Here is a 22,608-nt window from a genome sequence, read left to right on the forward strand (position 1 = left end):
TTGGAATAATTTGCCTATATATATCAGGTATATTAGAAAGTATTCACTATTTAGGAGAGCTCTAAAACCCTCTTTGATTAAGAAATACTTGATTATGCAACTGTGATTGTAATGTGATTTTATTGACATTCTATCAATTGTCTTAAAATTTTTCATCACTTTGTAGACTTCTTTTAGAATGTATGTTATAGCCTACGTATATTATAATTTACTATTCTTAATATTAATGCTGAAGATTATTCTCTGGAAGAAATATATAAATTCTTAGATAATAATATGATTGTAATTCTTTGGAATATGCTAGTAATCTTGTTTCTAATCTGCATAAAGCCTCAAGATGTTGCAGAATATAAGAATGGATGTAAAGGAAAAGAAAGGAATGATCTCACTCAGTTGCAATTATCAAACCCTTAGAAAAACACTTGACAACAGTCATTCTCAGTATTTTTGTATTTTATATAATACACATAGAATGCATGCACAAATTTATACATCCTTTGGAGCAAGTGTAAATTATTATTCTGGTTCAACAGCGACCAGCATATTTAGAACTTTAAACTAGACACCATGATATAAAATTATCCCTTCATATCTAAAAAGAAAATGACTATAAAAGGACTACAAGTGACATCTTCAGCCATAATAAAATCCAAAGGAAAACTGTGTTCAGAAACCCAGTTCCTGATCAGATACCTAGAAGGTTATCACAAGCTTAGTTTAATTCAACTAGGTCAGTTTGGTGCACTTGACATCACCCCATATAGCATTTACAAAATTTCTAAGGAAAGGGAGAGGCACATTTATCTTATGCCAGATGGTAGTAGAAGCATAAGGTATGAGATTTTGGTTCCTATAACCTGCATCAATCCATGCTCTATCAATTCTGTTCTAAGAACACGTAACTATGCCTCCTCCCACTTCCTCAAAGCCACACCTGGAATGTTGCCAAAGTCTCTGTAAATCCGGAAGTCTGTCTCTGAAGGAATAATACCACTTTGGAAAACCTCCTGGGCAACCACAGAGGCAAAAGGATGCACTGCAGCCGAAACGTAGGCTTGCACTAGCCAGGGGTTCTCAGGACCTGCCATATAAGAACAGGACAGTCAGAAATTTAAGAAAAAGGAGAATAAAGCAGCTCAGATTCCATACATCCACACCCACTTCCACGTGGAACCCAGATAAATGGCAGCAAACTTTAAAGCAAGAGACAGTCACCCTATGAGCCATCCCATAACTTGAAACAGTCACATTCTGTTATTCATTAATCCCAGCAAAAGGGCAAATATAGCACCACTGAGGTCATTTTTTTTTTTAAAGAAAATGCAAGATGTTATCATATAACACAATACTAGCATTACAGACATTCACTGCTATAGCCCAAGAAGGCGACAAAAATTGGGTATATAGAAGAACCAGTTACTTAGGTGTAGCAGGTCTTCTCTAAGTACAGCAGGACATAAATCCTCACAGATGGGCAACATCACCCAACGAAGTCCCGCACAGGAACTTTCCCCAGCACTGAAGAAAGAGCTTTTGAGATGAGATGTTTATGTGGATTTATAATCTTGTCATCCTCAGAGAAAACCATTAAGTGACAGTTTGCTCTGAAGACAGCAAGATATAAATCCTCATATGCAACTCTAGCTAAAGGTTGCCTTAACAGAGGAAAAAAAAAGGGAAAAAATACAATGATTAGCAAAGCAACAGGCAGATACCTAAACTATTTTTGGTAACCAGAAGCCATATTTTAACACAGGAGTTGACTAACCCAGAAGAAGAGGATAAAAGGATTGCAGCACAATAATAATAATAATTTATTTCTTATATACCGCTATACCGTGAAGTTCGAAGCGGTTTACAATAAAGATACATTTGACAGTACATGGGATAGAAACGGTTTACAATAAAGATACATTTAGTCAGTACATGGGATGCAAGTGGTTTACATTAAAGATTCATTTTGTCAGTACATGGGATACAAGTTACATAAGAGAAGAAAATAAAGTTCAAAGCACAGGGAAAGGAAATGAAGACAAAAAAATACCAGGACTTAAATTGCTTATATACTAATGCAAGGAGCCTAAGGAACAAAATGAGGGAATTAGAAGTCATGGCCAAAACTGAGAATATAGACATCATTGGGGTCTCCGAAACATGGTGGAATGAAGAAAACAAATGGGATACAGCCCTGCCGGGGTACAAACTCTATCGCCAGGACAGGTCAGGTCAGAAAGGAGGAGGAATAGCCCTATATATAAAAGAAAGCATACACTTGACTAGAGTGGACACATCGACGACAAACAATTTGGAATTGCTATGGGTTAAAATACTGGGAAGGAAAGAACCCGAGATAAAGATGGGCCTGTACTATCGTCCACCTGAGCAAACCGAAGCTATCGATTAAGAAATGGAAGCCGAGATGAAGCGAGAATGCAAAAGCGGTAACACGATTATTATGGGAAACTTCAACTATCCCGGGATAGACTGGAGTCTTGGAAGCTCAAAATGCGCTAGAGAGATCAGATTCCTGGAGGCTATTCAGGATTGCTTCATGGATCAACTTGTCAGAGAACCGACGAGAATGAATGCGACTCTGGATATAATCCTTAATGGGCTAAGAGGACCAGCAAAGGAAGTGGAAGTAGTGGGACCGTTGGGAAACAGCGATCACAATATGATCAAGTTCAAAGATGAAGTAGGAATACCGAAGGGAAAGAGAACCATAGCGACAACTTAACTTCCATTTCCTGATGGAAGTGATGAGAGTAATGGTACGGAAGAAACTTAGGAACACCTCAAAGAAATGGCAGACTGTAGAACAGGGGTGTTCAACCTGCGGCCCCGTTTAGTATTTTGTTCGGCCCCAGTCAAGGGCGATGCAGTGTTTTCTTCTGCTGCCTCGTGTGTTTACCGTCTTGCCAGCTCCCTTCTCTGTCTTGCTGCAGTGTTTGCATGTTTGTGCGGCCCCAGAAACAATTTTTTCGGCCAATGTGGCCCAGGGAAGCCAAAAGGTTGGACACCCCTGCTGTAGAGCAAGCCTGGTCTTTATTCAAGGACACGGTGATCGAGGCTCAAAATCTGCATATCCCAAGATTCAGAAAAGGGTGCAAAAAGAATCGAACAAAAGACCCGGCATGGATAACCAAAGAAGTGAAGAAAGCGATTGGTGATAAGAAGAATTCATTCAGGAAATGGAAAAAGGGCAAAACTAAGGAGAACTGGAACGAGCACAGGAAGTATCAAAAAGAATGTCACCGTGTGGTTAGAAAAGCCAAAAGAGAATAAGAAGAAAGGCTAGCCAAGGAAGCACGAAATTTCAAACCGTTCTTCAGATACATTAAAGGGAAGCAGCCGGCTAGGGAGGAGGTGGGACCGCTGGATGACGGAGACAGGAAGGGAGTGGTGAAGGAGGAGAAAGAAGTGGCAGAAAGACTAAACATGTTCTTTTCATCTGTATTTACAAAAGAGGACACATCCAACATACCGGAACCTGAGCAAATCTTCATAGGTGACCAAACAGATAAATTAACATCCATGGAAGTAAGCCTTGAAGACGTACGCAGGCAGTTAGAAAAATTAAAAACTGACAAATCGCCAGGCCCGGACGGAATCCACCCAAGGGTTCTGAAAGAACTAAAAGAGGAAATAGCAGAACTACTACAACAAGTTTGCAATCTATCCCTGAAAACAGGAGTGATCCCGGAGGATTGGAAGATAGCCAATGTTACGCCCATCTTTAAAAAGGGATCAAGAGGTGACCTCAGTTTCGGGGAAAATGGCAGAAGCGCTGATAAAAGACAGCATCGATGATCATTTCGAAAGAAATAAACTTCTAAACACAAGCCAACATGGCTTCTTCAAGGGGTGATCGTGCCTAACGAACTTATGCACTTCTTCGAAGGAATCAACAAACGGATGGACAAAGGGGACCCCATAGACATTGTATATTTAGATTTCCAAAAAGCCTTTGACAAGGTACCCCATGAACGCCTACTTTGGAAACTGAAGAACCATGGGGTGGAAGGAGACGTACATATATGGATCAGGAATTGGCTGGCGGGTAGGAAGCAGAGGGTAAGGGCCAGGTCAGAGAAGCACGAATCCTGGAGATGAATGTGTGGCTACATGGATGGTGTCGTCAAGAGTGTTTTGGCTTCCAGGACTATGGAATGATTTTCTAAGGGCTGCTGAGCAGGGATGGTATACATCAGTGGTCTCAAACTGGCAGCCCGGGGGCCACATGCGGCCCGCCAGGTCCTATTTTGAGGCCCTCGGTATATTTATCATAATCAAAAAGTAAAATAAAACCGTTTTGATCATATGTCTTTTTACCTATAAATTACAATATTATTATTAAGACTTAGCCAAAAGGAAAGATTTATAAACCATAAAGGAGTTTTACCTCATGCAAAATTGTCATTTCTTTAATAAGAAGAAATTAACTATTCTTTCTGCGGCCCTCCAAGTACCTACAAATCCAAAATGTGGCCCTGCAAAGGGTTTGAGTTTGAGACCACTGGTATACATCTATCAAAGAAGGGAAGAGGTGTCTTTGGCGGCAGGCTGGCTAATCTACTGAAGAGAGCTTTAAACTAGAAGTAAAGGGTGATAAAAAGTCCCCAGGTGAATATAAGCCCTCGGGTAAGTAAATCATTGAATACCTCTACATGGATGGGAAAAAGGGGCAATGTCTAGAAGTAAAGATATAAATGGAAGAAAAAATAGCTGGCACGGTAAAATGGAAAGACAAGATATTTTTTAGATATATCAGTGATAGGAAGAAGTGCAAAAGTGGTATTGTGAGACTCAAAAGTGAAAGGGAGGAATATATAGAAGCTGATAAAGAAAAGGCTGAATTGCTTAACGAATATTTCTGTTCTGTGTTCACGGCTGAAGATCCAGGAGGGGGACCACAGAAGACAAATGTGAATAGGGATGGTGGAGTGGTAGACCCTGATCGATTTTCAGAGTGTTATGTTTGTGAGGAGCTAGCTAAATTAAAGGTAGAAAAAGCAATGGGGCCGGATGGTGTACATCGAAGGATGCTGAAGGAACTTAGGGAAGTTCTAGTGGCTCCACTGACTGACCTTTTCAATGCTTCTCTAGAGTCAGGTGTGGTACCAGAGGACTGGAGAAGGGCGGATGTGGTTCCTCTACACAAAAGTGGAAGTAAGGAATTGCAGCCCAGTAAGTCTGACTAAGTAAGCAAATTAATGGAAGCAGTTTTTAAACAGAAAATGGTCATGTTTCTGAAATCCGGTGGCTTACAGGACCAGAGGCAACATGGATTCATTAGAGATTGATCAGATTTGTAAGACAAGACCTATTTCTTTGACTGGGTGACCAGAGAATTGGGTAGAGGGAGTGCGCTAGATGTGGTATATTTAGATTTTAGCAAAGCCTTTTGATAGTGTTCTACACAAACGTCTAATAAATAAACTGAGTGCTCTTGGGATGGGCCCCGAAGTGATGGGCGGGGTCAGGAACTGGTTAAGTGGAAGACGGCAGAGAGTAGTGATCAATGTTGCACGCCTCATATTCCATCAATGTAGTTATGCCCACATTACCTCTCTCCTCAAGTTATTTCATTGGCTCCCTACCCATTTCCACATACAGTTCAAACGCCTCTTACTAACCTACCACTTTATTCACTCTGCAGCTTCTCAGTATCTCTCCTCTCTCATCTCTTCAAGTTTCAAGTTTATTTGTTCTTAATGAATCGCCTATTTTAAATTACTAGGCGATGTACAATACCATAAAATATACAAATAGAACACTGGTGTCAACATATAAACTAACTTTTGTTATGCGATAAAAATTATCATACAAAAATACATACATATAAGAAAATATTAGTTATGGGTGAAGACATACAAGAGTAGTGAGGACAAATAGGTGATTGAGGCCAGCAGCGTGCCTGATTTTAAGGCCAAATGGGATCGGCACATGGGATCTATTCGCAGGGCAAAGGTAGGGGAGGGACATTAAGGTGGGCAGACTAGATGGGCCGTGGGCCCTTATCTGCCGTCTATTTCTATGTTTCTAAATAGGGGGGAAATTACAATGTTTAGACAGGAAAGAGAGAGAAACATAAAAGGGAAGAACAAATAGGAGGGAAGTCTAAGTTTATCAGTTAAAAAACAATTATTAAAATATTAAGAATCGTAAGCATCTTTAAAAAAAAAGTTTTTAGTGTTTTTTTAAATACGGCTAAATCTTTTAATTCTCTAATATATTGAGGTAAGAGATTCCATGACTGAGGGGCCATAATTGAAAACATATCATGTCATCTGATTCCTATAACTTTCAACGAGGGAACCGAGCATTCTGCTCATCGGATAAGTCTCTCTTATCTAAACCCTTCTCCTCTATAGCCAACTCCAGACATTGTCCCTTGTACCTTGCTGCATGTTATGCTTGGAACAAACTGCCTGACTTGATACTTTAGGCTTCGTCTCTGGTAGCATTCAAATCCAGACTCAAAACCCACTTTTTTGAAGATGCTTTCAATTCCAAACTCCAACCCACCTTCTAAGCACCAAATCTGTCTCACTCCCTCTGTAATTCCCCCACCTGAGCACAAGTATTGATACACCTTCTTGTCCAGTTTGTCTGTCTTGACTAGATTGTAAGTTCTTTTGAGCAGGGACTCTCTCTTCTATGTTTTGATATAAAGCACTGCATATGTCTAGTAGTGCTATAGAAATGATTAGTAGTATAACCTACTGGGGAAGGAGGCAGAGATGAAAGCTATATGATGACCTTCTGCAAGCAATTCATGACTAAGGATACAAAACCTACAGTCCGGAATCCTTTGTAAAACAAAGAGGTCTTAGCGCCATATGTGTTTTTTTCCTGAGTGTTAAGGTCATTTTTACTGCAGCAGTAAAATAGCCAATTTTCCCTTTCTTGAATTAATGGGCATATGCTAATGTTTCAATTAGCATGCGAGCACTTAGGACCACCCATTTTGTAGGTGGTCAGGGCTCATGCGCTAATCAGTTAGTATACGATAACAGAGCTGCACTGATTAGCACAGAAACACCCTTCCAGACATATTTCCTTTGTGATAAAATAAAAAAATATTTTCAGTGTGCAATTTGTGCACGCAGATCAGGAAACTACCACAGGAAGCCTTAGCAAATCCCCCAGTAAGTTATTTTAAACTGCAGTAATCACACGCTACCTGGAATGTAAAGAAAAATGGCAAATAAAAATACATATGTGCCTCTCATCTTCTTAAAATCTACATTTAAAAAGCAAATGAAATATAAAACTAGTAAAACTTATTAACCATCACAACATCCCCAATAAAAAATTTTTTTTAATGTACTCTTAGTACAGCTGAATAGTTGTACGTAAACCAGACACCAAAAACAGGCAACATGTTATAAAGCTGAATACAAATCTTCCAATAAGTAAAAGAAGATAAAAGGAATTTTAAAAAGTTGCAATTGTGAACAAAAATTATTTTCTTCATAGTCTACAGTAGAGAATGACACGGGGAAAAAATCTGTCCCCGTCACTGCACCGTCCCCGGCCCACCATCCTCTGCACCGCCCCGTCACCGCCGTTCCCTTCACCGCCCCATCACCGCCACTGCCATCCCATTCACCACCCCGTCACTGTCCCCGTCTAGCACCCATCTTCTTCCCTCCGCTCCCCCATAGTCTGGCATCTGTCTTCTTCCCTTCCAGCGTCTTCTCCCCACTCTGCCTTCCACATTTCCTTTCAGGGTCTGTTCCTCTCTACCCTCTTTCAATGTCTGTTCTATTCCTTTCCACCACCACCCTTCCCTCCCTCCTTTACCATCTGTTCCTTTCTATCACCCTTCTTTCATATCTTCTATCAGTCCCCCCAACATCACTAGCAGTCTCTCTTTTCCCTTACCATGAGCAAATAGAACTTCTGAAAATTGTATTGCTGAGGCATTATTTCTAGTACGCCTTTTTTCCAGATGGATAATGACATCAATTTTATAATTCTTACTGTCTGCTCCGATTTCATTCACAATTTGGTTTGTGTTTTGTACCTGAGGATTCCATGAGGCATTTAACCTTTTCCTGTCTCTTCTGTGATTTCAAGTTGATTCCTTCAATAATGGAGTCTCAAGGCAGTAGCAGTTTTCTATTTTGGGCTCTTTTGACATTGTTTAAGGGATTTCTTGTACATTTGGTGCTGGTCTTCTTTGATGAGGTCACTTCAGAATCTATTTCCAAGGAAGAGAAACTTTTTCCCTTTCACCCCCTCCTTCCTTGTGTGAGCCGGAACACGCGGTCCCCGCAAGCAAGTAATTTTATTTCATTTTCATTCTATTCATTCATAGAAATTAAAGTCTAGATAATGCCAGTCACATAACAAAACATGATTTTACAAAAATAATTCCCTGCACAGTCAAGCCTGCAAGGATTACTAGATGTCTTTCAGCAGCTCCCCTCCCACCCTCCCCCTTACCTTTGTGGCCAAGTCAAAATGATCTACCAACAATAAAATTTTAAAAACACAAAGCATGCTGTACGCAGAGAAAATGTTAATTATCATTTATATTCCGCGGGTTTTCAAAGAGGTCAAGGCAGATGACTTTATGCAATGTCACCTCAGTAACAACTATACAAAAATAGACAAATATTCCCCCTCCCTTTTTACTAAACTGCGATAGCGGTTTTTAGCGCAGGGAGCTGCGCTGAATGCTCCACGCTGCTCTCGACGCTCATAGGCTCCCTGCGCTAAAAACCGCTATTGCGTTTTAGTAAAAGGGGGCCATAGTGCAAAATATAGACAGCAGATATAAATTCTCAAAACGGACACATTTTGATCACTAAGTTGAAAATAAGATCATTTTTCCTACCTTTTTGTCTGGTGATTTCATGAGTCTTTGGTCCTTCTTCTGATCCTTCTTCTTTCTTCTCCTACCCCCCCCCCCCTCTTTCTTTCTCTCTCCCCCTGGCTCCCCTCTTTATTTCTGCCTTTCTTTCTCTCTCCCCCTGGCCCCCCTCTTTATTTCTGCCTTTCTTTCTCTCTCCCCCTGGCCTCCCTCTTTATTTCTCTCTCCCCCTGGCCCTCCTCTTTCTTTCTGCCTTTCTTTCTCTCCCCCTTGACTCCCTCTTTATTTCTGCCTTTCTTTCTCTCTCCCTCTGGCCCCCCTCTTTATTTCTGCCTTTCTTTCTCTCTTCCCTTGGCCTCCCTCTTTATTTCTCTCCCCCTGGCCCTCCTCTTTCTTTCTACCTTTCTTTCTCTCCCTCTTGACCCCCTCTTTATTTCTGCCTTTCTTTCTCTCTCCCCTTGGTCCCCCTCTTTCTTTCTGCCTTTCTTTCTTTCTCCCCCTGGCCCCCCCCTCTTTATTTTTTCCTTTCTTTCTCTCTCCCCCTAGCCCCCACAAAGCCATCGTGCCAATTTCTCCACTTCCACGGTTCTTTCCCTACCCTCACCCCCAAGCCAGCAGCCGATTTTTCCCTGCTCCTTCCCCGATGTCCTGATGTCCTGAACTTCATCGGGCAGCAGCAGCATTCACAATTCACTGCTGTTGCCTGCTTCAGGCCTTCCTCTCTGTCAGGTCCTGTCTTCATGAAAACAGGAAGTAGGCAGGACCCGGCAGAGAACAAGGCCTGAAGCCGGCAACAGCAGTGAATTGTAAACGCTGCTGCCCGAAGAAGGTAATGGACCACCGAGGCAGACCGCTTCTCCCCCCTCCCAGCCGAACCCCCGCTGACCCTCCTATCTCCCCCCCCCGTGAACCTTTCCGACCCTCCCAGCGAGAGCAGCAAACCTCCCTCCAGTAGCGTTGGCTTTCTCCTCCCTCTGCCGCGTCACTGATGACGTCATCAATGATGCGGCAGAGGGAGGAGAAAGCCGACGCTACTGGAGGGAGGTTTGCTGCTTTCGCTGGGAGGGTCGGAAAGATAGGAGAGATAGGAGAGTCAGCGGGAGTTCGGCTGGGAGGGGGGAGAAGCGGTCTGCCTTGGTGCTCCAAGGCCTGGCGCCATTACCTTTTACACCCCTCCCCTAGGTACGCTACTGCTCTCCAGCTCTCCTTAGTTTGCCGGTTTTCTTTTTCGGCGACCGGCATGCTTTCAAAGAGCCGCGCACGCACGGCTGCTCAAAGTTCAATCTTCTGCTCTGCTGCAACTTCCTGTTTCCGGTTGGGTCAGAGCAGAAGATTGAATACTGAACAGCCGTGTGTGCGCGGCTCTTTTGAAAGCGTTCCGGTCGCCGAAAAAGAAAGCCGGCAAACTAAGGTGAGGTGGAGAGAGGAAGCTGGTTAAACGATCGAGCCGGCGTGCGGGTGGGGGCTTCGGGGACCGCACGATCCTTTATGCCTCACTGTGGTGACAAGACCATTCACCGCTCCACGGGGCGGTGATGGCCTTGTCCCCGTCCCCGCAGAGGCTGCTAATTTTCATTCCCCGTTTTTGGCGGGTTACCCGCGGCTAAACGCAGTAGCTGCGGGTAAACCGCCACCGTGTCATTCTCTAGTCTACAGAACCTGCATTCCAGGTTGGAACAACCACATGAGATTAAAGAGAGGAAAATTGCATATTTTAAAAACAAAACAAGTCCCAAGTACACTGCTACATGGGGTTTTATATTGAAGAGGAATATGATCATACCTGTCTGAAACACAAGTTCCTTCCCTCCTACGCCTGCTGCCTCCAAATTAATAAAAGCTCGAACCAGCTTGGCCCATGGGTGCTGTGTGATGAAGCCATGGCTAGCCTTGAATGGGAACAAAAAAAAAAAAATTGCATGGTGGCACAAATCAACACCTGCAAACTGCTTTCAGACCCAAAGCCCATCACTATTTGAGGAATCAGTGTTTAAGATATAGACTCAAAAGGTGGGTGCATCAGAGAACATTAAAAATTGAGCTGCTTCGCATAAGTTGTTAAACCTTCAGCCTGCCATTATTCAATTTATACATTCTCTTATCCTACCATCTAGCTCACATGCTGCTTTAAAAGTAGTTGGACAGGCAGGGGAGGGGAGAGCTCTTTGGTCAAGATTCACTAAACTTACCATTCGTGTAACGATAGTTTTGCGATCATTCCCCAACCCGATTGTTCCCTGTCCCGAATCACTAAACAGCTGTGCGATCAATGTCCAATACGATCTGCACATGCAAATGAGGGGAAATTGCCTGCATAAGTAGGAAGGCAGCAATTCACTAAACAAAAGAAGGAACACAGATTGGGCTAGCTGATCCAAAATGAAGCGACTGCCGAGGACCAGTCGCTCATGTCCTTGACGACTGTCCTGCTCTCTGCCACCCTGAAATCCCAGTATCAAAATAGAGCCCATCAAAATAAAACAATTTTTGGAATGTCATAACACATCTCCCTTGTGCAAAAAGTGCAGTGCGAGCCCGGGGCTGCACAAGGCGTGTTCTGTAGTCTGGCTGCAAAGCGTGTTCTGTTCCATTCTGGCTGCACAAAATTGAAATGATTCCTGAAGTCCATACGTGGGGGCCAGTGAGTGCAGCCACTCCTCCCCCTTTTGTTTTGACCTCAACCTTGTGCGGAGAGCAAGCGCATGCACAGATCGCATCTACAGGCAAACAGAATGGTCTGCGCATGCATCTGGATCATTCTGCAGCGATCCGTGGGAGTCGCTGTGAGGCGTGCGTCCGATCACATAATTTGCATGAGGACGCTATAGTGAATCAGTCGCTCTGCAAGACTCAGCCACGGATTGCCCAACAACGGTGAGCTTAGTGAATCTAGCCCTTTATTCTTAGGTAGATTTGAATTTCACTAGAATACTACAGCATCCTGGACAAGGAATAAGAGCACATTTGTTTTCTATATGGGAGAAGTAAAAACTAGGTTAAAGTGTGACAGGATTGACAAGGTATAGACTAGAGCAGGGGTAGGCAACTCCGTCGGGTTTTCAGGATTTCCCCAACGAATATGCATTGAAAGCAGTGCATGCAAATAGATCTCATGCATATTCATTGAGGAAATCCTGAAAACCCAACTGGATTCTGGCTCTCGAGGACCAGAGTTGCCCACCCCTGGACTAGAGCATCAAAAAGGTCAAAATATGATATGTAAGAACAAGTTGCCATAAAATATTTTACAATCCCAAATTTCTAGAGCTTGGCTAACAGTTTTAGTCTTTTTTTTTTTTTTTTTTAACACCCTTCAGTTAAAGCTATAAACATATCAAATGCCTCTCACTGTGTACACTTACTGAAGAGAATTCATCATGGCCAGTCCAATGGGCAGTCAGAAGTACAACTTCCAGCTAAAAAGGTAGGTCTTACTAACTTTGTGCCTGCCAACCTGGTAATTACAAAAATTCTACACGCCAACCAGTGGCGTAGTGAGGGTGGAAGGCGCCCCTCCCCTGCATTCGTCTCCTTCCCTTCCTCCGTACCTCTAGTTGTTCACCGCCGCGAGTAACAACTTCGTGTTGCTTGCGACCCCAGCGACTCTCCCTCTGATGTCACTTCCAATGCAAGGCACCCGGAAGCAATGTCAGCGTGAGAGCTAACGCGATCGCGAGGAACACATAAGAACATAATAGCAGCCTTACTGGGTCAGACCAACGGTCCATCAAGCCTAGTAGCCCGTTCTTATGGTGGCCAATCCAGTTCACTATTATCTGGCCAAAACCCGAAGTGTAGCAACATTCCATGCTACTAATCCAATGCCTCATGTCTTTATCAATAACAGACTATGGACTTTTCCTACAGGAAATTGTCCAAACCCTTCTTAAAACCAGCTACACTATCCACTCTTACCACAACCTCTGGCAATGCGTTCCAGAGCTTAACTATTCTCCGAGTGAAAAAATATTTCTTCCCATTGGTTTTAAAAGTATTTCCCTGTAACTTTGAATGTCCCCTAGTCTTTGTAATGGCTGACAGAGTGAAAAATTGATCCATTTGTATCCATTCTACTCCACTCAGGATTTTGTAGACTTCAATCATATCTCCCTTTGGCCATCTCTTTTCCAAGCTGAAGAGCCCTAACCTTTTTAGTCTTTCCTCATATGAAAGGAGTTCCATCCCCTTTATCATCTTGGTTGCTCTTCTTTGAACCTATTCTAGCGCCACTATATCTTTCTTGAGATAAGGAGACAAGAACTCAGTGGCATACCTAGGGTATGTGGCACCCGGGGCCCATCATTTTTTGACACCCCCCCCCATGTAAAAAAATATTTTTTGTAATGACCATGAAACGGAATAAATGGTCAGAATAGAAACAGGCAGTGAAAATTTTCTTATATTCCAAACATAACATAACATAAATTATGTCTGAATTGTCATGACATCAGAAGTACATATGGAGTAGTTGCAGGTGATGCTTGGGACAGTTCTGATTGTGTTAGTTCGGTTTTATGTGTTTTTTGAATAGAAGGGTTTTTATTTCTTTTTGAAGGTTTTGCAGACTGGTCGATGTCAATTGGTTGTAGAGTTGGGGGTCGAGTGTTGCAGCTCGAATGGCTAGGAGGTTGTCGAACAGTTTTTTTCTTTTGACGTTTTTGGTTCTTTTGACGTTTGTACATCGCCTAGAATGTAGAATAGGCGATTAATCAAACTATATAATAATAAACTTGGAGGGTGTGTGAATGGTGCGTGAGTTCTCCTATGTCTGTTTGAAGTGGATTGAATTATTTAGCTGAAGAAATTAGTTCCCCCTCATCCCACACACATTAATTCTCTTCCATTTTTGTTCCCATTATAAAAAACACTGATAAGTTCCCAGAAAAAAAATACATTAAAATAAGAAGTGAAAACAAAGGCCCCTACAGATGAGAATATAACATAAGAATAGCCTAACTGGGTCAGACCAATGGTCCATCATGCCCAGTAGCCCATTCTCATGGTAGCCAATCCAGGACACTAATACCTGGTCAAAACCCAAAGAGTAGCAACATTCCATGCTACCGATCCAGGGCAAGCAGACACTTCCCCCATGTCTTAATAACAGATTATGGACTTTTCCTCCAGGAATTTGTCCAAATCTTTCTTAAAACCAGCTACACTATCTGCTTTTACCATAACTTCTGGCCACTTCATTTTTAAGTTTAGATCTTTCCTTTCAAACAGAGACCTTGCTAGATGTCAAATACAGCACAAGTTAACTTCACATGGACTTAGCTGTGCAGGAAATGTGAATCTCCTCATACACCTACCATATAGTGCAAAAATGTGCAAAGATCACTACATAGCCTAATGCCACACAAGCAGCGCTGTTACAAACATATTCTGTAGGTCAATGCTAAGAATAACAAAGTTTCCTTCCTTGGACCAGAAGGAGATACTGATAAACCACTGGAAGAGATCCCAAAACAATACCCAAAGACCCACTCAGTGTGTGAACCAGTTGAGTGGAGTGGACTAACTGGGGGGTGGAAATGGGCCCGGAGTTTGCTCAGCAGAATTTCCCAGACCACCTCTTCCTCTCAACACATTGACACGCTGCCACCATCACCACTAGGAACACCTCACTGGGTAGGCCAGCTATGCTATAAACTTTAAAAAACACATTATTATATTTTCTTATAAAGCACATATTTTAACTGAATTCTCTGACATCCTCAGCCTTTCCATTCACAAAAATAGAAGGAAGAAAAGTTCCCATTTCCTGCTGTCTCATGTCCACGGCCTATACAATATTTTTTTTCTGCAGGCCCTTCAAAAGTCTGACCAAATCCTCGTTTCACTTGCATTATAAAGTACTGAGGATGCCATCTCTCCCCAATCCCAGGTCCTAAAGTCTAAGACAGTAGCGCAAACTAATGCTGCCAGATTCAGGAAAAAAAATTTCGATTCGATTCAGCCTATTGAATTGGTTTTTCAATTCGATTTTCCTGCCCAGTTGGGTGATTTTTTTCAAAACTGCTGGTGGGTTTTATAGCTTTTTCACCCCCTTTGGCTTCTCCTAACCACAATGGCGCTGTGGTGTAAATAAAATAAAGAAACAAAAAGGACTTTTCCTCTCTCTGTTAAATCCTAGCTCACGTTTGCAGTACAACACCAGCTCTGGCAGGATACACATTTCAAATCTGACATATTATAATCACAAAACAGAAAATAAAATTAATTTTTCTACCTTTTGTTGTCTGGTTATATTTCAAATCTTGTTGGTCCAAGGCTCTGGTTTTCTTCTGATAACTTGCTTGCCAGGGTCTCCTTCTTTCTTCTTTCTGCATGCTAACCATCCATCTGCCAACTCTGTCCTCCCTTTCCATTTCCCTTCCCTCCCCAGGAAGTCTGGTATCTTTCCTTTTTTTCATCTCCCTCCACAGATCCACCTTTTCTTAACTACCCTTTCATCCGGCATCTCTCCCTCCTTCCCTACCACCCCAGAGTCCACCATCTCTCCCTTTCTTTTCCCAATTACCCTCCTATCCAGTATCTCTATCCCTCCTCCACACCATCCCTTGTGTCCAATTTCTCTCCCTTTCTGTTCCTTCCCTCCCATCATATTGTCTATAATAACACCCAGATCCTTTTCTTTGGCGCTAACCCCCAAGGTGGACCCTAGCATCCAGTAACTGTGATATGGGTTATTCTTCCCAATGTGCATCACTTTGCATTTATGCACATTAAATTTCATCTGCCACTTGGACGCCCAGTCTTCCAATTTCCTAGGGTCTGCCTGCAATTTTTTACAATCTGCATTTTAACAACTTTAAACAGTTTAATGTCATCTACAAATTTAATCATCTTACTCGTCGTTCCAATTTCCAGATCATTTATAAATAAGTTAAATAGCACCGGTCCCAGTACGGATCCCTGAGGAACTCCACTGTTTACTCTCCTCCACAGATAAAAATGACCATTTAACCCTACCTTCTATTCACACCTTTAAAGAAATCAAGCAAATTGGTGAGGCAAGATCTCCCTCACTGAACCCATGCTGACTCATAAGAACATAAGAATTGTCGCTGCTGGGTCAGACCAGTGGTCCATCGTGCCCAGCAGTCCACTCACATGGCGGCCCTTAGGTCAAAGACCAGTGCTCTAAATGAGTCCAGCCTCACCTGCATACGTTCTGGTTCAGCAGGAACTTGTCTAACTTTGTCTTGAATCCCTTGAAGGTGTTTTCTCCTACAACAGACTCTCTGGGTGAAGAAGAACTTCCTTACGTTTGCACGGAATCTATCCCCCTTCAACCTTAGAGAGTGCCCTCTCGTTCTCCCTACAGGTTGTTCAGAGGTTCATGGTGTGGGCTCAGGAAGAGATTTTGGCTGAATTTGATTGGCCACACTGGTCATATGATCAACCAGACCCTTTTTGAACAACATTTGTCCTTTAAAAGAGAAGACTTTCAAATGTAGCCTTGGAGGTAGAATCTCCTGCCCATTGCCTGATCTATAATATTCATGGGGCTGAGACTGAATAAGCCGAGACTTTGCTCATGTTGATGTCAGAGACAGCATTAGCCACATAATCAAGTTTCTTTATTTTTGATATACCGTCTATAAAAATGCATGTCTAGACAGTGTACATTATTTAAAAAACTATAGAAAACAACTAAAATAAGTAAATAAAAACAATAATTTATCAAATATTATTAAAAAAATATATTGGACAAATTAAAATTAACATACATGAAACGGAAGGAAAGTAAGGGAGGGAGAGGTTGTTTAAAATACATCGAAGTAAAATTAATTAAAAAAGAACGGTAAATGAGGAATGGTAAGAACATTAGGAAGGGGGATCACTTCAGAAGAAGTGTTAGCAGTTATAAAGCCACAGCATAATAAATAAAACCACAGCATGATGGGATGGGAAAGGGGAAGAGATAAGAATTTATGTAATGTACCAATGATTGTTTGTAAGTGATGTATCTATTGTTACTGTGAATGTTTATATTTAACACTTAATGTAATTTTGAAAATGAATAAAGAATTAAAAAAAAAAAAACCTCAACTTCAACCAAAACCTCCAATTCCTATTCAAAATTCAATAAAACCAGCTATAAATTACCTTCTCAAAAGCCTCCCAAGCCAAAATACCTCCATACAGATCTAAGTCACCCTCCCAACTGTCAAATCTGACAGTTAGAATGTTCAAGCAAACCTGTGCAGAAGATCAGCAACAAAATACCAAAATTGAACCAATTCAAAAGATACACAAACCAAACTTCTCAAAATAGGAAAAAACTCACAGGTCTTGCTTAACAGATTTTCTTTGCTTTTAAAAACCCTTTAACATTTTATTTTTTTTTTAATCATGTTTTTCTCACTCAGGTAACTTAAAATTTTAACCCTGGTTACAATATGCAACAATAAATGTTACAATATTACTTGAATCTTAAGACTCTAAGTTAGAGTTGCACGGGGACAGAAATCAAACCGTCCCCGCCCTTCTCCATAAACTTCAGAAGTAATTGTTTCATTTAATCACACTACTGAATTAAAGGCTCTGATAGGGACCCATTTAGAAATAAGACACTTTATTAATTTGGAAATATTGATTGGAAAGAATGCATACTTTGTAAATGGGTCTCTGCCAGAACCTCTAATGTAAATATAAAATATAAATACTCCAGCTGATGAGGACCCTCAAGCTATGTCAGCTGAGGACTTCCTCTGAAGGTGGCTGGGGGTCCCTTTTGCCAAGTTTGGCAGGCAGCAGTAGCATCCCTGAGTCACAGATGCTAGCACCTCAGTGGCTCAGGGATGCTGCCAGCAACTGCTATGCTTGGTGGAGGGAAGTTCTGGTCGCCATTGGAGGAGCTCCTCAGCTAGCAGTACTTGGTGATCTCAATCAGACACAGCAAGGGTCAGCAAATAATTCAGCACTGGAGAATTAAAACCAGAAATGCATTTCCTTTTCTTTTGAACACAATACAAAGATAGCTGCTATACACATTTCCCAAAGCTAACATATTTCAGTCAATAAACTCCTTTTCCTTACCATTGTTGTCTGGAGATTTGTTTTTTCATCAAGTTTGTCCCAGTTGCTCTTTTTTCTGCTTTCCTATCTTCTGCAATTCTTCAAGCGGTTACTGCCCTTTGGTTCCTCCTACCATGGTCCAGCATGTCTCTTCCTTCCCTCCCATTGTACAGCATCCTCTTCTATCCTGGATAATTATCCCTTTTCCCCCTCACCACTCCTGCATAGCATTTCTTCCTCTCTCCTCCACACCCATGTGCAACATGCTTCCCTCTCTCTCTCACTGTCCATCATCCATCTTTCTCTCATTCCCTCCCTTGCTGCAAAGGGAGTGGGGAAAGGATCTAGGGAACATCTCTCCCAACTCCTCTACTGCCACATTCAACATTTCTCCCTCTTTCATCCCCTGGATCATGCACATCTTTTGCCCTCACCCATCAGCCCCATACCCAACATTTCTCTTTCTATCACCCCTCTTCATAATAATAATAATAATAATAATATAGATGTTGAACAGTGTAGGTGATAGTGGGGAATCTTGGGGCACCCCTGAGGGGTTTTTCCATGGGTTGGAGTAATTTCCATTGCTGCTACGTGGTAGGATCTGTTTGTTAGGAATTCTTGGAATCATTTCTTTACATTTCCTGAGAGCTCCATTGCATCTAGGCATAGTAGCATGATTTTGTGATCTACTAGGTTGAACGCACTGCTAAGGTCTAGTTGCAGAATCAGAGCGCTGTTGCCTTTGCCACATCTCTCCCTCCATTCCCTCTACCCCCATTTCCAACATTCCTCCCTCTTACATCCCTTTTAATCTGTCTCCTCTCTACCACCATATCTCCCTCTTGTCTTTCTTTTCCCCATGCATCTGTACCTCAATCCTCTCCCTCCCTCCCTTTGCCCAACAATTCTTTCCTCCATTCTCCATTTGCACCAGCTCTTTCCCTCTCACTCAACACACCCATGCCCAACAATTATCCCTTTCTATTCCCTCCCACACCTCAGCATCTCTTTCTTTCCCTCCTTCCCTCCATCCTATCTCCCAAGTTTGTATGCCCTTCCTCTCTCCCTTCTTTGTCCCAAGTTCATGCCCCTTCCCTTCCTTTTGTGTCCAAATGTACTCCCTCCCTCCCTTTTGTGTCCCAAGTTTGTGCCCCCCTCCCTCCTTCCAGCCTTTGCCCCTCCCTTGTCCCAACATGCTCCCTCCTTTATCCCAACTCTGTGCCTTCCCTCTCTCCCTTCCTTAGCCCAACACACGTGCATTCGCTCCCTTCCTCCTTCCTTTCTGTGGCCCAACTAATTCCATGTCCTCTACCCGCAACACTGTACTGGATTCGTCCAGGTCAGCCGCTTCCTTCCTGCCTTTCAATCGCATTTACTTCTTGGCACGACTGTGGTTTCGGCACACTGCACATGGCTGACCTGGAAGCCTTCCCTCTGACATTAGCTCTGTTGTCGGAGGGAAGGCTTCTGAGTCGGCTGTGGGCGGCATGCTGAGAGTGATGCATGCTGGTTTGTGGAGGTGTTGCGTGTGGCTGGAGGGCAGGAAAAGAGAGGTGCACTACTGAGGTAACATTCAAGCCCCTCGAGGTGTTTCCATCTCCGTGGGATCCCCATGACCTCGTCCCCATAGGTTCCGCAGGATTCCCGATATCTCCGTTCCTGTGCAGCTTTCTATTCTAAGAAATGCTTTTCTGTTACAATGATGGAGACATTTGAACTATTTTCAGATAGGGATTGGCTCCTTAGGCTGTTCTTTGAGAATAAAGAGAAATTATTTATGTCATTTAAAATATCTGTTTCCCGATATAGGCAGGGAGACTCAGAGGAGGTGAGAACAGTTCCTGTTGCTTCATCCACATGGCTTGCAATTAACAAACAGCATTTTCTCCCAAATTTCTCTGTAAATGTATTGTTGTTAATTTTTAGTCTTAAGTATGTTTTCTTTGCTCCATCTCACTTGACTGCATTTCTGGTAGATAATACTGAATTGCCTCCTCCTCCAGTGATAGTTTTGGAAATTTCCTCCAGATCTTAGCTTTCATTATATTATATAGCCTGCATATAAGAGCCTTCTAAAAATTTTCCTATACAAAAATTATATTTTGGTTTAGTTTATTCCCAGTTCTCCTTATGGATCCTTAATGTTACTGACTTTAGCCATATATGTGCTTATCTTATTATGGGATTGTAATTGTTCATTTTTTCTATTCTTATGGGTTTTTTTGTACACGTTTTCTGTTGCTTGTTTATAATTTTGATATTTCATAAATAAAAAATTTGAGAGAGACATGTGCTGCTTCTCATGGCCAAAAAGACCTCTCTTACATAACTGAATACAATTTACAGTAAAAGGATCCACAGTCAGGCTCTAGGCATTGCAGGCCCCAGTTAAGAGTACTCAAAATGGATATGACCCTACTGCACTGGGCGAATGCTTTAAGTCACCGGTGGCTTTTTTTTCTGAGATATACATTCCAAAAAAAAAAAAAAGCTATGTGCCTAAGATCCTTGATCAAGGCCTACAGCAGGATATATGCAAAAAATTAAAAGGAAAATTAAAAATGACTAATAATCTCACTACGGCACTACCAGCAATCAGAAATGCGCAACAGGAATTAAGCAGAAAAACTTACAAAATAAATATCAAAACTACAGTAACATAGTAGATGACAGCAGTTAAAAACCTGTACAGTCCCATAAGAACATAAGAACATAAGCAATGCCTCTGCTGGGTCAGACCTGAGGTCCATCATGCCCAGCAGTCCGCTCACGCGGCGGCCCAACAGGTCCAGGACCTGTGCAGTAATCCTCTATTTATACCTCTCTATCCCCTTTTCCAGCAGGAAATTGTCCAATCCTTTCTTAAACCCCTGTACTGTACTCTGCCCTATTACTCCCTCTGGAAGCGCATTCCAGGTGTCCACCACTCGTTGGGTAAAGAAGAACTTCCTAGCATTCGTTTTAAATCTGTCCCCTTTCAACTTTTCCAAGTGTCCTCTTGTTCTTTTATTTTTCGAAAGTTTGAAGAATCTGTCCTTCTCTACTCTCTCTATGCCCTTCATGATCTTATAAGTCTCTATCATATCCCCTCTAAGTCTCCTCTTCTCCAGGGAAAAGAGACCCAGTTTCTCCAATCTCTCAGCGTATGAGAGGTTTTCCATCCCTTTTATCAAGCGTGTCGCTCTCCTCTGAACCCTCTCGAGTAACGCCATATCCTTCCTAAGGTACGGAGACCAATATTGGACGCAGTATATCCAGTCTGCCCATCAAGATACATCATACCTTATGAGTTTTGTACTACATATGCATACTTGACTTCTTGCCATTTTCAGGTCACAAACTGTAAAAGTCTGCCTGGCACTGGCCTGTCTGTCTGCCTGGCACTGGCCTATCTGTCTGCTCAGCCACTATCTGGGCACACGCCGTAGAAATCTGCCTGGCACTGGCTTTGCTTCTCAATTACTAGTGTTGCCATCTAATCACCGCTAAGCTTGTTTGGTTCCATGCCTTCTATGCAGAATTCCCTTTTGTTAATTTTTGAGCGAAAAAAAAAAAAGAAAAATAAGTCTTGATGTAAGCTCTAGTGCTAGAATGTCGTTATGCGGAAAATGACGCACATGCGTAATGAGGTAGTTCAAAAGGTTCCAGTTCTTATTTAGCCAGCTCTGTCAATGACATTACCATTCCATGAGGACTTGCTTTTCTCTTTGTCCTCCAAGAATAAACAATTAGAACCAAATCTGGATTTATTCACCCAGTTGAGAGATAACAACACACCTTCCCCATCCCCCACTGCTTGGACTCAATCTATGAATTTGCAGAGATATTTACAAGTCATAACTTCCATAAATGTCTACAGTTTAAAATGCTATGCCCAGTGTTACAAAGCTTCTTCCTACCTGCAAAATGTTTTCTTCAGCACCATTAAATAGAAATATGATGGCATGCTGAAGGGTTTCAGATGATCTGGATAATGCATTTAAAACTTCCAACATTACTGCACAGCTCACAGCATCATCACTGGCACCTGAAAATGAGGACACATGGTGGAATATTCATTTTAATCTTGTTTATATGGCCTCCACACTGAAGCACAACAGAAATAATACAAGACAACATAAGGATATTGAGAATTGGACATCCTATCAGAACCTAAAAGAACTACTTTCATTGTAGTCGCCATTATTTGATTTCATGATAAAGTGATTAGAGAATGACACGGTGAAAAAATTGGTCCCCGTCACCGCCCCGTCCCCGTCTCACCATCCCCGTCACCGCCCCGTCCCCGTCTCACCATCCCTGTCACCGCCCCGTCCCCGTCTCACCATCCCCGTCACCGCCCCGTCCCCGTCTCACCATCCTCTTCACCGCCCCGTCACCGCCACTGCCACCCCATTCACCGCCCCGTCACCGCCACTGCAATCCCATTCACTTTTCTTTATTTACGTATAAAGGAAACATTCTTTAAAACTTTAAAACTTAGTTAAATATTAGTTAATAACTATACAAAAACAAAACACGCAGAGAAAAAATTAATTAATATAAATTCCCTGACTTCCCTGCACTGTCCCCCCTTGAAGGTCTGTCCCCATCCTGAAAGCCTGATGCCCCCCCCCGACGTCCGATACATCCCTCCCCCCGAAGGACCGCCGACTCCCCAACAATATCGGGCCAGGAGGGAGCCCAAATCCTCCTGGCCACGGCGACCCCCTAACCCCACCCCGCACTACATTACGGGCAGGAGGGATCCCAGG

At 42.5% G+C, this 22,608-nt stretch overlaps 1 protein-coding gene across 1 annotated transcript in view; it reads right to left on the bottom strand.

Moving 5' to 3' along the window:
* The window catches only part of ERMP1 (endoplasmic reticulum metallopeptidase 1), a 189,571-nt gene that overhangs the window by 131,497 nt on the left and 35,466 nt on the right, over positions 1 to 22,608 (bottom strand). The window contains exons 3-5 of the mRNA XM_033925775.1: positions 21,754 to 21,881; positions 10,608 to 10,713; positions 935 to 1,081 (exon numbers count right to left, since the gene is read on the bottom strand). Of these exons, the coding sequence (XP_033781666.1) occupies positions 935 to 1,081; positions 10,608 to 10,713; positions 21,754 to 21,881 (381 nt within the window). The remainder of the gene's footprint in view (positions 1 to 934; positions 1,082 to 10,607; positions 10,714 to 21,753; positions 21,882 to 22,608) is intronic.

The sequence above is a fragment of the Geotrypetes seraphini genome, chromosome 1 (assembly GCF_902459505.1).
Source record: "Geotrypetes seraphini chromosome 1, aGeoSer1.1, whole genome shotgun sequence".
Classification (NCBI taxonomy): Eukaryota; Metazoa; Chordata; class Amphibia; order Gymnophiona; family Dermophiidae; genus Geotrypetes; species Geotrypetes seraphini.